General features: G+C 34.4%; 1 protein-coding gene across 6 annotated transcripts in view; it reads right to left on the bottom strand.

Annotated features, from left to right (window-relative positions):
- arhgef10 (Rho guanine nucleotide exchange factor 10) overlaps positions 1–15,290 on the bottom strand; it is an 87,463-nt gene continuing 72,173 nt past the window's right edge. For all 6 annotated transcript variants that reach the window (XM_087290527.1, XM_087290528.1, XM_087290529.1 and 3 more), the window contains 3 exons: positions 5,447–5,569; positions 3,931–4,423; positions 1–1,429 (listed from right to left, as the gene is read on the bottom strand). In XM_087290527.1, coding sequence (XP_087146653.1) covers positions 3,954–4,423; positions 5,447–5,569 — 593 coding nt within the window. In that variant the 3' untranslated portion in view covers positions 1–1,429; positions 3,931–3,953. The remainder of the gene's footprint in view (positions 1,430–3,930; positions 4,424–5,446; positions 5,570–15,290) is intronic.

Here is a 15,290-nt window from a genome sequence, read left to right as displayed (position 1 = left end):
TTAAGGTGTAAATGTTATTTTTTTTAATTTCCCTTTAATGTAGGCGCCTTGCAAAATGAATATTTGAAGACATTTTCACAGAAACACTCATGCTGGGAATACTAAGGGGAAAAACAACAACCTTACATGTTCATTTGTCTAAACAAAGTTGTTTTTCTTTCATTATCTCCATCCCTGCCCAGGTCGGTTTTACAGTAAGCTATAAAGTCAGTGTTACTGTTGGAAAAGTGCATTTCACAGAAATCCATTCAACCTAATTCAGTTTTCTTCATGGGTCATTCCCTTATGCATGAGCTGGCAAGTCAGTCCAACAAAAAGGGGAAAAAGAAATAAAAGGGCCAGTGGAAAACAAAACAAAAACATTGTTATCTAGTACATTTGCACCGACATACAAAAGAATGCTGGTTAAAACAATGATATACATATATATATATATATATATATATATATATATATATATATATATATATATATATATATATATATATATATATATTTGTTAATACACAAGTCAGAAATACATATCACAATCTGTCAATATAAAGCTTTTTCCATAACTTTAAATATTGATAAGCAACTTTAAATTAGAAATATGGAGTAATGCCATTTCTCTTTAACTGGTAACAGTGGACACCAACTTTACTTTAGGACCCAAAAGACACTCTGGCCCGCCAGAGAATCCCATACAAACCATTCAGTCGATCACAGAGGACAAACCTCAGTCAAGCTGCTGATTCAGCCAATGCAATAACAAGCACCATTCCTCAAAGCAAAAGTCTGAGATACATTTTTTACAAAAAAACTTAAATGAAAAAGCGTTCAGCCAAGTGTGTTTTCAAACCTCAATGAGTTTTTCTTTTCTACTGAATGCAAAAGAGTATATTTTGCAGCATGTTGGAAACTGGTGGCCACTGACATCTGTAGTAGGAAAACAAAATACTATGGAAGTCTATGGCTACCGGTTTCCATCATTATTCAAAAAATCTTCTTTTGTGGTCAACAGAAGAAACTCAAACAACTTTGAATCTAGTAGAGAGTTGGTAAATAATAACAGATCTTTTATCTTTTGGTTGAACTATCCCTTAAGTAGTGAGCATTTCTTTAAAAAGTGGCATTAAAGAAAACTTTCTGCTGTTATACTAAAGCATCTGTTTGTTTGCTTTTGTGTGAAATTATTTTGCAGTTAAAATGTTATATTAGACCTGAAAATCAAATCACACTGCAGTGGTACTGACATACTTTCACCTTTTAAATGAAGGGGAATGTGCCAAGTGGTAAAATGCATTTCTCTGATGCATGACTTGGTAGTTCAGCTCATTGCTGGAACACAACCTTGTTTCCCTTCATTCATTAATGTTTTTTTTCTCCATTAGCCCATTATGGAAAGTAAAGTCAGGCTCAGGAACTGCTCTCTTTGATGTGGAATGCCCTGCAAAAAGAAGACAAGCAATAAATGATGAGTGAAAGAAAAAATAAGATGAACAGGACCGACTGTGAAAAAATGTATTCAATTTTTGACCTATAGCTCTTTTGCTCTAGATAAATAAAATAGGTCACACTTTACAATAAGGTTTCATTAGTTCATGATAGTTACTAACATGAATTAAGAATAAACAATACTTCAACATCTACTAATACATTATTAAAAATTCTAATTCAAGCTTGTTTACATTACTTAATGCACTGTGAGTTAACATGAACAAACAATGAACAACTGTATTTTCATTAAATATTACAACCTTATTGTAGTGTTACAACAAAATAATACTATTAATAAAATCGTCTGCTCTCATTGAGAACAATTGTAAATAGTTTGATCAAATATCTATTAAATACATGACGTGTACCACAATTATGGTCACCCCTATGAATTCATACTAGTAAAAACTATTTTTGAACTACATTAACATAGTTTTTTTTTACAGTTTCAGTACACCAGGGTGTGAATTACAGGGGGTTTGGGGAGACTCAATCGCCCTAATTAACGCTCGATCCCCCCTGAAGAACATAAAACAAATGTATGAGGGGGTCTGCCCTTTAAAAGTTAGGAAATAGTTTGCTCTGATCTACAGTTGAAGTCAGAATTATTAGCCCCCCTGAATTATTCACCCCCCTGTTTATTTTTCCCCCAATTTTTGTTTAACGGAGAGCAGAGTTTTTCAACACAGTTCTAAACATAATAGTTTCAATAATTCATTTCTAATAACTGATTTATTTGATCTTTGCCATGATGACAGTAAATAATGCTTGACTAGATATTTTTCAAGACACTTCTACAGCTTAAAGTGAAATTTAAAGGCTTTACTAGGTTAATTAGGTTAACTAGGCAGGATAGGGTAATTAGGCAAGTTACTGTATAACAATTTTTGCTTTATAGACTATGGAAATTTTTTTTTTTTGCCTTAACAGGCTAATAAATTTGTCCTTAAAATTAATAGCTGCTTTATTTCTAGCCGAAATAAAACTTTAAACAAAATAAGACTTTCTCCAAAAGAAAACATTTTATTAGACATACTGAGAACATTTCCTTGTTCTGTTAAACATCATTTGAGAAATATTTAAAAAAGAAAAAAATTTAAAGGGGGGCTAATAATTGAAACACCAATTGACCTCAACTGTGAATCCAAAACAAATACTAATTAAACAATATATAACGTAAATATACATTCGACCAACCCCATAATGTTTCATACCATTGTATATGCATGTTTGCGCCAAAAATATTAAGCGGCAAATCTAAAGCACCAAAAGACAGCGTAAGTGTTCATGTTTCTTGTAAAATCGGCATTTGTACCATAGGTGTCCATAACACTCGGTGCATAGTTTGTATATTATTTAACACTTGCTCATATGGAAGTTAAACAGTAAATTAAAAAATATGTGTAGTCTTTCATGGTCATTCATTAATAGGTGCAGGAATGCGAATCAGTTATCGTTTATTTAATAATTACAAATGTCATTGAGAACCACCCAATATCCCTCAAAATACTGAACACAAAAGTTTAGTAAATAATTTAGATGTAATTGAATTAAATAGATAACTTTGGTTGATTGACGCATATTTTTGAACATAACCGAAAAAACTTCTCACCAATCGTCAATGTATAATTCTCACCCTGCAGTACACCTGGTTGACAAACAGGAAATCGTTCAATCTTGAGCTCATGTTTCACAGGGCTATAAATGTGTGGCCAAACCCACTCAGTCATTAATAAGCCCACACAGAATCTGCAAGTGCAGAAATCCAGAGATTTTTAGCCCATCACTAAGTCTTTTGTGTAAATGTGTGTAAATTTATATTTATTCAGTTTTTAAATGAATTTCACTAATATTATTGCGATATAATAATAGTGATATTAAAATGTTCATTTGATTGATTTAGAATACAGTTTGTAAAGTATTATTTTCAGTCTTTTAGTAGATATATTATATGAGAGACTTGCTTTGTTTACCAAATAAGTGGATCTAATTGGATTTACATTGTAAACATTCAATAAATGTCAAAAAAACCCAATTACTTTTTATTTCACATATTAAGTTTTTAGTTACGATACTTCCAAAATCATTCTGGATAAATCTGCAGATTTTTTACAAAATTCTCAGCAGAAATGGCTAAATATATCAGCGGATTCTGTCTGGCCATAGTCATTAATTATGTAAAACCAAAGAAAATGACTGATTTAAACTTCACAAGAAGTGGCAATAACAAAAATCACAAAAGCATGTCAATTTCCACCATCAGAAAAATAATTAAGAAACTCTATTCAACTAGGAGTGTTATCAATGAGCCTTGAAGAGGATGTTTGTCAATCTTGTCCAAACACACTGTTAGGATGATGATTTGAGCTGGAGAACTGCACTAGTTCAGACTGCATGATTTTAGCCCTGATTTTGTGCAGCTGCATCTGAACTAAATCCTGAAATTCTTACCATTTTCATTCATCTTTCTCCCTTCACAGGCTTGGCAGTGGTATTTGCCACACCATGATAGTGGACGCCATCTCCTCGTGCTTGGACTGTTTGGTTTTTCGGTTGATTCTGCGGTGTCCGAGCCCTCCTGACACCACCAGCACAGAGCTGGCACTGACTCTGTCAGTCTGCTTGGCCTTCTGGAAGTGTGCCGGCTCGTTCAGCAGGTCGTATATGGCCCCGTCCTCTGGGCCGTGCTCTAAAGATGCCTGAGACAGAGCCAGAGAGCCACACGAGGAGGACGGGGAGTCCTGGAGAACAGGCGCATGTGAGCCCCTGCTGCAGTTCTGGTTTAGTGTGGCTCCCTCCAGCTCTGAGGCCTCAGGCTGGCACTGACTGGGAGTACTGGAGGTGAGGGTTGCCATGGTAGCTTGAGAGACGTTACACACTGCTGTTGCCATGGTGAGGAACTTGACTGGGCCGTGGTGTGCATGAAAAGAGACCATTCCTCGACCTGGAGAAGGACGATGAGAGAGATTCAGACATGAGACATTTTTAAATACTTAAAAAAAAAACAAAGTGTGGTTGTTGGTAGAGCTTTGTAACAGCATAGTAGGGCTGGGTGAAAAATGTAATACAGAAAAAAAACAACACTGAAAATTGTAGTTCTAATGCTTTTAATGGCATGTATTGCATTTCTCATTCATTTATTCATTTTCTTGTCGGCTTAGTCCCTTTATTAATCCGGGGTGACCACAGCGGAATGAACCGCCAACTTATCCAGCAAGTTTTTACGCAGCGAATGCCCTTCCAGCCGCAACCCATCTCTGGGAAAGTATTGCATTTCTATTTAGAATTATTTTTAATTTAATTTCAAGTATTTTTAGAGTTCCGTTACTTCAAAAACATACATTTTACAAGCCGTTTTGTTAAACAACTAAAATAAAAGTACTGTTTATAATAGGGCTGGGTGATAAAATCGTTGTCAGTATTTATTGACTGAACATCACTGCACGTAAGGTACACCTGGTTGAAAAACACCTGAACTTTTCCTATTGCCCCGACAGCACCACGATTCATGCAAGTAGAACTAACCAATCTGCTTCACACTTTGTATGAATATACACATTTCAGTAATAATGGCATTTATAAATGTATTGTTAAAAGTATTATCGATATCGAATGATATAAAACATAAAATTGTGATTATTTTTTTGCAATATCAACCAGCCCTAGTTTATAATATTATACATGAAATACAATTATAGCACATAATGGGAAATGCTGTCTTCACATGCTGTATCCAACTAACAACTAATGTGCATTATCTTTGAATTCAGCTATTTTTTAATAATTTAAATAGATTTTTAATAGTTTTAGCCTTAACACTGAAAAACTGAAAGAGGTCATCAAAAGCAGAAGTGGATGGTTATTAAATTGTTTGGTGTGGTTTGTTCCTGAACTTGTGCCGAGTTGCAAACTTATCCAGCAAAGCACCAATTTCGATTACAAAGCTTGCATGACAGATGATACCCACCTGTGACCTTTGGGATGCCCTGTAGTCTGGGCACAGAAAGGGCCACCGTGACCCCCAGATTAGTGCCCACTAGCAGCAGACCGTGACACACCAACAGACTGCTCACAGAGACTCTCTGCTGTCCTGAAGGAGAAACACAGACGATAAATCATTAATTCGCTACAAACTAAAAACACACACTAGAGAACACTTGAACACATAAGTTGATGTTCAAGCCCAGTGGAATAATAGCATCATCCACACATGCCAGGCTGTGTGGGCAGTGCGTGTGGGCAGGTTACTATGGGGATGATGCTGGAGAGCAGTTGGTTTCTGAGGAAACCTGACACGACGCGCTCTTAGAAATGGTAGGAAGGTCTCATTAAAAAGAGAAACATGCCAAACGGTCATTAACTGGTCAAACAAACAACTCTAAATCTGTCAAACGCAATAAGCATTACTCTTTTCAGTACAAAAACTGGAACAATTTCAACAAAATAAAAATAATTAGCGGTCCTGTGTTCCATTAACAAGCTACAGGTCTGATCCAACCACAAAACAGTGAAGGATTTAAAATACATTTTAAAATGGTTGATTCAATCAAAATATTTCTTTATTCATTTTCTTTCAGGTTAGTCCCTTATTTATCAGGGCTCGCTATAGCGAAATGAACCACCAACTATTCCAGCATATATTTTATGCAGTGGATGCCCTTCCGACCACAACCCACTACTGGGAAACACCCATACGCTCTCGCATTCACACTCGTACACTACAGCCAATTCAGTTCACACAATTCACCTATAGCGCAAGTCTTTGGACTTGTGGGGGAAACCGGAGCACCTGGAAAAAACCAACAGGAACACAGGGAGAACATGCAATCTCCACACAGAAATGCCATCTGACCCAGCTGGGACTTGAACCAGCGACCTTCTTGCTGTGAGGCGACAGTGCTAAACACTCAGCCACTGTGCTACAAAAAATATTTCTTGCTTAGTACTTTTATTATAACTATTTATAGTTATAGAAATACTAATAATAGTTATAAAAGTACTTTTATTATAACTAAAGAACAAGTTTTTAAAGAAATAAGAAACAGCAATGTTGTTGACCAGAGGTGCCGTTAAAAGTAAAAATAATGTCCTTGTTTACAAACTTGTTTCAGTCCCTTTAGTCTCCTGAGACTATTTAATGATTTATCTTGTGCCCAAACTTATTTTCCCGAATTTCTAAATTTCACATTTTTGAATTTATTCTAAACTTTACATTTTTGTACGTGATAAAGGCATATTAATTGGCAGATGGATAAATAATAAATATTAATAACACTGATTCTTCCTCTCCTAAAATCTGTTCTTTCCAGTCATGTGATATATGTACTAGTCTGTTTGTGGCAGAGAATTAACCACTATAAATGTACAAATATTGCTATTGTTTTGTCAGGTAATGTAGGTTTACTAGTTTGTGGGTGAGAATGTAGTTTTTTATATTTCAGATATGAAGTCTATGTATGACAATAGCACCTATTTAAAAGTTTACTGGAGATTAGTGCTTCACTGTGTCTATACTAATTAACCCCATTGAGAATATACTTACCTCAACAATTATTTTGGAATTTAACGCTGTATTCAATTCACCTATAGTGCATGTCTTTGGACTGTGGGTGAAACTGGAGCGAAACCCATGTGAACACAGGGAGAACATGCAAAATCCACACAGAAATGCCAACCGACACAGCTGGGGCTCGAACCAGCGACCTTCTTGCTGTGAGGCGACAGTGTTAACCACTAAGCCACTGTGCTGCCCAGTCCCACCACATTTCATGGAATTTTATGCAGTACTTTTTTAGTCTAAACGCAACAAAAATGAGCTTGTAAGTTTCAATAGTGTTGACTAAGAAGGAAACTATTCTTTTGTCATCGCTATCACATAAGCAAACAGAACTGCAGGTAAAAAGGGAACAACACACAATATAACTTGACCCTGACTAAACATCACACCCATCAACGGGTTAAACTCCTCCAAACACCTGACTGAGCTGAAGCAGACTGCGGTCTGAAAGTGTTGGACAACAGTGTCCTATTCAGCTGTTCCAGAGCTCAGTGACTCGTTAGGAAAGCCTTGGCTCATATTTCTGAGCATCACAGATCATTACATTAGTCATGGAAACTGCTCTAATAGGGGACCATAACCGAACAAATAAGGGCATTACTATGCATGGTTTTGTAACTTTTTATTGCGAGTTAGATCAAGAAGGCCAAGTCTGTCACAAAGAAACTAAAAGATTTATGGGCTTTTCTGTAAACAACTTCACTTCAATGGCCAATGCAAAAAAGATTCATACATAAGACTAATTATACATTTTGTTAAAGGAGACCTGTAATACATTTTTAAGGCATTCAAAGATAGATGTGTCCACAGTGTGCGTGTAAACATCCAGATAATTAAATATTTAAAAACAATTCCACTTACTCAATCTCCATTTATGTTTACTAAGATTAATTTAAGACATTTTTAAAACAAAGAATGCTGTTAAAGTTGAATATTGCCCGAATACTATTTTACAATGGACTGTTTCACTAACAAGGGTCAGTTCACTGCTGGATCTGTTGTACCAATGCATTGTGATTTAATTTAATATCCAGAACAAGCATGTAACTTCAAATTGTGTGTAATTGTGGTTTTGCTATTTCCGGAGTATCAGAAAGATATTGAAAGACTTTGTCCTCCTTGTAAATAGGGTTGGAGAGCAGCAGTTCACTTGTATTTAAAGGGACACACAAAACAGTGTGTTCTCGATCACAAATCAGGGAAAATTTGAAGCTATAAAATGTAATTTGACTACAAAAAAATGTACTCCCTGGATGGGTGTGTTTTGAGCTACAACTTCATTCACATTCGTGGCACACCACAGATTTGAATGACAGTACATCCTGCAAAAAGGGTCCTAATATGTCCCTTTTAACATGACTAAATAGCATGGCTTTTTTTCTGGAACTCAGCATAACAAGTTAGAGCAAACTTGTCTACAATAAGATTAGAGCTTTGTTTTTGAAAAGAGCCTGTGGTGAATTCAGCTCCTCAGCTGGCTGCTGTGGTGTAGCTGAACAACATCCAAGAATAGATGTAGCTCTGGGCTTGGAATGTGTCTCTTTGTGTGTGTGTGTGTGTGTGTGTGTGTGTGTGTGTGTGTGTGTGTGTGTGTGTCCAGTCTGACCTTCGAAAAAGAGACAGGAAGATTTAGTATATCTCAGTATTATCACATTCTATTAAACTATACTATTTATAATAATAATAATAATAATAATAATAATAATGATAAAAATATTATTATTAATGCTTTTTATTATGCCTAATATAATAAATAACTATTTATAATAATAATAATAATAATTACTACTTTTTATTATTCTTATAATATATAACTATTTATTATTATTACTATTGCTTTTTATTATTCTTAATATAATATATAACTATTTATTATAGTATTATTAATAATACTTTGTATTATTCTTATAATGTATAACTATTTATTTCTATTACTATTATTATTATTAATGCTTTTTATTTTTCTTAATTTAATACATAACTATTTATTATCATTAATATTATTAATAGTTTTTATTGTTCTTATAATATATAACTATAATTTTTAATATAATAACTATTTATTATTATTAATAATATTGTTATTATTATTATAATTATTAATGCTATTAATTATTATTCTTATAATATATAACTATTTATAATTATTATTATTAATGCTGTTTATTATTCTTATTGTAATTACGACTATTTATTATTATTATTGCTTATTATTATTATTATTATTGCTATTTATTATTCTTATTATAACATAAAACTATTTATTATTTTTATTATTGCTTTTTATTATTATTATTATAATATATAACTATTTATAATAATTATTATTAATGTTGTTTATTATTCTTATTGTAATATACAACTATTTATTATTATTATTGCTTAGTATTATTATTATTATTGCTATTTATTATTCTTATTATAATATAAAACTATTTATTATTATTATTATTATTGCTTTTTATTATTATTCTTATAATATATAACTATTTATTATTAGTAGTATTATTATCATTAAACTAAAATGTTTTCTTTAATGTTTAATCTAAACCAAGCTATTGTAATTAATCATCTGTAGTTGAGTGATATTACAGCTGATGTCTTTGTATCAGCATCAAAAGACTGACACAGTGTTATAAATCATGTCAAGAACCATCAAAACTGATTTGTCAATGATTAACTTATGGTGGATTCAATCTTATGAGCAGAATAAACAACGACTCTCTAAATCACTCTGTATTTACCAATTTTCACAATTAAATTACAACCAGTATCGACATGCCAGCATTTATTAAGCTCTAGTACTGCTCAAAAACAAATTGACATGGCACATTTTTTCAGTCTTGGCCATTAACCACTAATGGCGCTTTCATCTTAACATCATTTCAATTTAAACATATCGTTCATTCATAATTAATGTGATAATGAAGATCTATTGAACCAGAAGAGTCAATGCAGTTTTTGTGGTGGTGACTGCTGTGTTTGTGTCATTACTGCACACATGACTGAGTATTTGGGTCACAGGAGACAAAGCCATCAGAGACAAAGACCACTAGCTTTAGTATCACAACCACTGATGTCAGTCTAATAAACGACATAATATGCATTAAGATTTCCTTCAAAGCTTAGCAGATTACACTGACTGAAAGTGCTTCATATTACAAACAAACACCGGCACAATTGGAATACAAACAATCTGTTTAACAAATCTGTCACCAGCTGTCACCATTCATGACCAGTCAACGGGATCATGACCGTGTCTGCCAGTCATTTCAGCAAATGTTACGCAAGACACTGCGGTACAGCCAGAATGATGTTTAACATTGACTACAGGTGAGTTCAGGACATCCATTCTCTCAAAAGACAGCACACAACATTATGCAATCAAGCACACATACAATCTCCTCGTGTTACTGAAGCATTTTAAACTTAAAGTGCCCCTATTATGCTTTTTCACACATTGCGTTTCATGCAATACTCTCTATCTGGGTTAACATTCCTTTGCTTACACTTAAGGAGCTTACATACTGCATGACTTCACTATAGGAAGAATTGCTGATAACACTGTCTGGCTCACAAACTACATTTCACAACCAAACGCATTTGAGAATTGATAAGAACATAACGCAAGATCATATGAGAGATGAGTTATCACGTAAGACTGGAAATGGTACCCTGTTGTGGTTTTCTACAGCTCAGAGAAAACATCAAAAAGCTGTTGGTACTCTTGTCAAAGTCTTTTACGAACTGTGCTCCATTTCTTAGGTCCAAAAAAACAGAAGGAGCCTTTCTCGAAACTGAATGCTTCTTTCCTGATTGTGTTCCGCCCCAAACTCCGCATAGCCCTGTATCTTGTTCTCTTAATTAGGATTTCTCAACCATGTTTATGGAGGCCCACCAGCTCTGCACATTTTCCATGTCTCCTTCCCCAAAACACACCTGATTCAGATCATCGGCTCATTAGCAGAAACTGAAAAATCTGTAACGGGTGTGACAAAGAAGATATCCAAAACATGCAGTGCTGGTGCTCCTCGAAGGAAAGTGGTTGAGAAAACACTGCTCTTATTGGCTGTAGGTCATCACTGATGTGTTTTTCAGTCAGTACACTTTACCCACAATAGCATTTGAATTGGCAAATCAGCAATTTTCTCTAATCGGATCTTTGATAATTCACACTGCGTGAATGTCACTTATGTGAATAAGCCCCGAAAACCTGTTGGCAAGTGAAAATTGAGGTTAATCAAGCGGTGTTAACTTGGCATAAAGCTACTGTCTTCTAAAAAAAGAATAGATTCTGAACTGCAAAAACTAGTAATCACAAATTCCAATTTTCATTTACATAGCTGATCTACAAAAAAAATATATATATAACACATTTGCTAAATTCTCGCCTATTGTTATCTTTGACAAATTCTCTAAAACTTCAGATGATTCATGTTGTCATGATAATGTAGAGAAATGGCATTTATCTTTGAGGCAAAACATTTATTCTATAACATCTTCACAAACATCCCATTTTACAGAGAGTATGTTGTGTCTGCATTGTCTATCTCGACTTATTTGTGTTGCCAAAGTCAAAGTTAAGTCAAGTCATCTTTATTTCTATAGTGCTTTTTAAAATGTATGTCAAATCCACTTTACATACATGAACAGAAAAAGAAGAATAAAAAGCCATAAATACTTACATTTCAGATTTATTTATGCAATGTTTTCTATATCATAAAAAACAATGTGCAACCTAGGTTCATTCTAAAAATGTAGCCCTACTGTGTATACATTTCCCGAGGTCGCAAATTATGTAGCCAGTTTTTAAAACGAATGCTACGGAGCGGTATGACGCTGTTCCTTTTCGCGCTTACCAGCGTACCACCCCTTACCTCCGTATGGTAACCTTTCCCACTGTTACCAGTTTGTCCAGTTAGCTCACCATGTACGTCGGCGGACGTGAGCCGCAAAGAGAAGTTGACCATGACAATGTAGTTTGAGTCTGGTATAGAACGGTTCCAGAAAGCAGGTAAGACAAAAACAGAAGCCAAAAATTTAAATAAAAAAGTAAATAACAGGGTCAGAATGTGGTAAAATCTGAAAATGTGTTGTTTTTTTTTAAATTGCTTTTTAAAAGTGTCGGTTGGGTTTAGGGAAGTGGACGGGTGGGTCAGTGAGTGCTTTTGAAAACACTATTGGTTGGGTTTAGAGAAGAAGGGGGCGGGGGGGTCAGTCGATCGGTCAGTCAGTCGACAGCGGCCTCTGATGGATTTATGCGTGAAGAGCTGGCACGAATGGTACTCGCAAGAGAAATTTGAGATCTCAAAAAGGCCGTACACAGTGGCCTCTTGTGGATTTGCGAAAACAAAAACTGCAAAAAACATACCTCCTGGAACAAATTTGCTGCTCTCGAAAAATGTATGTAGAGGTAAATTTTTAGAATAAGCCTGGGTTGACAAAGTGGCCCTAAAAACACATGTAGCCCCTATCTGGTACCCTTAGTTATTGTTGTCTAGAACAGCCAATCAGTGAGGCAAGCTCGAAAAAAGGAAGAAAATCTCTGTGATTTTATATGTGCATTATTTTAAAAACAGTAGTGTTTCTTCTGGGATGTAAGAAATCCTTCGAAACAAAATAATGAATCTTTTAAAAAAGTTTAATGGGGCACATTAAAGGGTTTGGATTGTCTCTGTCTTAGGTAATCAGTAGCCATGCAAAACCATTGTATTCAGCTGTACTGAAGTGAAACTCAGCAACTACAGAAACATGATCCAGCCAAATTCCCCTCCTTTTGCAGCACACATCTCTCTCTGGGGATTTTATGCAAGGAAAAAAATGAGGTAAAAATGCTTTGTAGAGTCATCATATTGTAAAACAAATATTTAATAGTAGGTTTTTTTCTGAGCGCTTTCACTACACTGTTTCCCTCAGGAGTAGACATTTCCATCTTTCAAGGTGATTCAAACTTGATCTCTTTTCACTGATGAGCCACTAAACTGCTAAGAGAAAGACAGAAAATACCCTAGAAACACTTCAGAAACAAGTAAAGACACAACTCGTTACAGAAGGAGACTGGCATTGGCTTTCCTGAGTGAAATCCTGCCCTGACAAATATAAGCCCCAGAGCTTAAGGTAGAGCCAGGCATGATCCGACACACTCAGCACAACCAAGCTGAAGGATTCTGCCAGCCAGAGGCAAAATGGGGCTTGAATTCAAAAGACAATATCCTACATTTTAGATACTTAAAAAGACTATCATATACAGTGATTTTTTTAAACATCTCAATTAGATCCACTTTTCAAAACCTGCTTTAAATGATGCAATCCTGGTAGTAACCAATGTGTATTTGAGTATAAAGATGTGACATTTCCAATGAACACGTCAATTACTAAGAAAGTAAAGAATAATATGGCAAGTTCACACCCTTTCAAAGGTGTTCAAGTGAGTCTTTCACAGCCAGCTGAATAGGTTCCAACACAGCCCTTATTGTTAGTCGCATCTAAGACATTTTCCTTGTTACAAGAAAATGACTATTGTAGGTAAGGAGATATGCCACCAGATTACAAAGATCTGACCAATCAGATTAAAAAAAAACTTTGGCAGGATTCATCTCCTCTTAAGTGTTACATTAGTTGTGCAAATACATATCAATAATGCCTAATGCTAAAAAATCCTCAGATAATCTACAACATATAAAAACAACATATGGCAGAGTAATCTGTGGTTCATTCTACTGCGGTGACCAATGATAAATCAAAGATATTGAGTGTGTGAGGCAGTTTTCCTGACCGTTATGTGAAATTCACCAACCTCTAAACTGAAATATTAAAAGCAGGGTTGCCCAAACCTTTTCTTATAAAGGGCCAAAAACCAAACTTGATTGAGGGGGTGGGCCAAAGTTAAATTTACCAAACTTTTACATTAAAGCCGTCATGGTAATTTCCTAATTTATTAATATAGAAAAATAAAATAGAAAAAATACTTTAATCATATTAATAATTATGCATTTTTTTTACATTTTATAATGAACTTCTTACAAGAAAAACAAAAACATTTTTAACACTCAATGATTCAATGATGAGTCAAGCTAAATCTGCCTTGGCCTTGATTTATTCGACAATGTCTTGTATATTGTTCTCTATCTTCGAGTGACAGAACTTACATTTTTAAAAATCTGATTCGTGCCCATTTCATAGAAACATTTCATTTCAGTTGACTTTTTTGTAGCTCAACAATTAAACAAACAAACAATTAAGCAAACAAACAAACAAACAAACAATTAAATTAGAAATTAGATATGACGACCTCTGTTGAAGGCATTTGCTACAACCTTTTTTCTAAATCTCTACTCAGATGGGATGGCGGGCCAAATCAATGGTTACCATGGGCCAACTTTGGGCATCTCTGTATAAGATATTGAAACTGATGCCTAAACTGCCTAAATGCTCATACAATTTAAAGTGATGCATAGATTACACTACAGCCAAACTTAAAAAGCTGTTTTCTTCTATCTCTCCTTTGAGTGATTGATTTAAAGGTTCAGTCAGGACCTATGGTCATACATTGTAATCCTGTCCAGAAGTATTTGAATTTTGGGAAAGAAACTTCGAACTTTATTCCCAGGTTTTTGAAATGGACATTAAAATTGATTTGCAATGTCCCTTATGTTATGTTTGGCATGGTGCTGGCCAAGAAAGTGATTCTGACGGAGTGGAAATCAGCGATACCTCCAAGTTCTTTTTAAATGGTTAGCTGAAATGGTCTCTGCCCTAAAGCTGAAAAGGTTACGGTTCTCTATTCAGCAAACTGAAAATTTATGATAAAATATGGGGCCTCTTCCTTATATATATATATATATATATATATATATATATATATATATATATATATATATATATATATATATTAATAATGTCTCTGTAGTATTTTTTTTCTGTATAATTTGTTTCTCCATCCTTTTTACATGTCATTTAATTTTGATTCTTTTTTTCATTAGTCTGGCTGAGAATAATGATGGTACTGTATAATTGCTGTATTGTTTGCTAGTGTTTTGGTGCATGTTCTAGTTGGTATCATATAATAACACTGAGATAATTTTGTTATACATGATGTACTTCATTGGGTGTGATGTTTTATAAAAACTTCTATAAATAAAGTAAAAAAAAGAAAAAAGGAAGAGTCTGTTAGAGATGAAAAGAGTGTGTCTTCTGCAAAGGGTTTCTACAAGTTTCATAAAGTCAAATGTAAGACTTTTTAGTATCAAAACAA

This window comes from Danio rerio, chromosome 17 (genome assembly GCF_052040795.2).
Source record: "Danio rerio strain M-AB ecotype USA chromosome 17, GRCz13ab, whole genome shotgun sequence".
NCBI classification, from domain to species: domain Eukaryota; kingdom Metazoa; phylum Chordata; class Actinopteri; order Cypriniformes; family Danionidae; genus Danio; species Danio rerio.
This window is presented reverse-complemented; position numbering and strand designations above follow the sequence as displayed.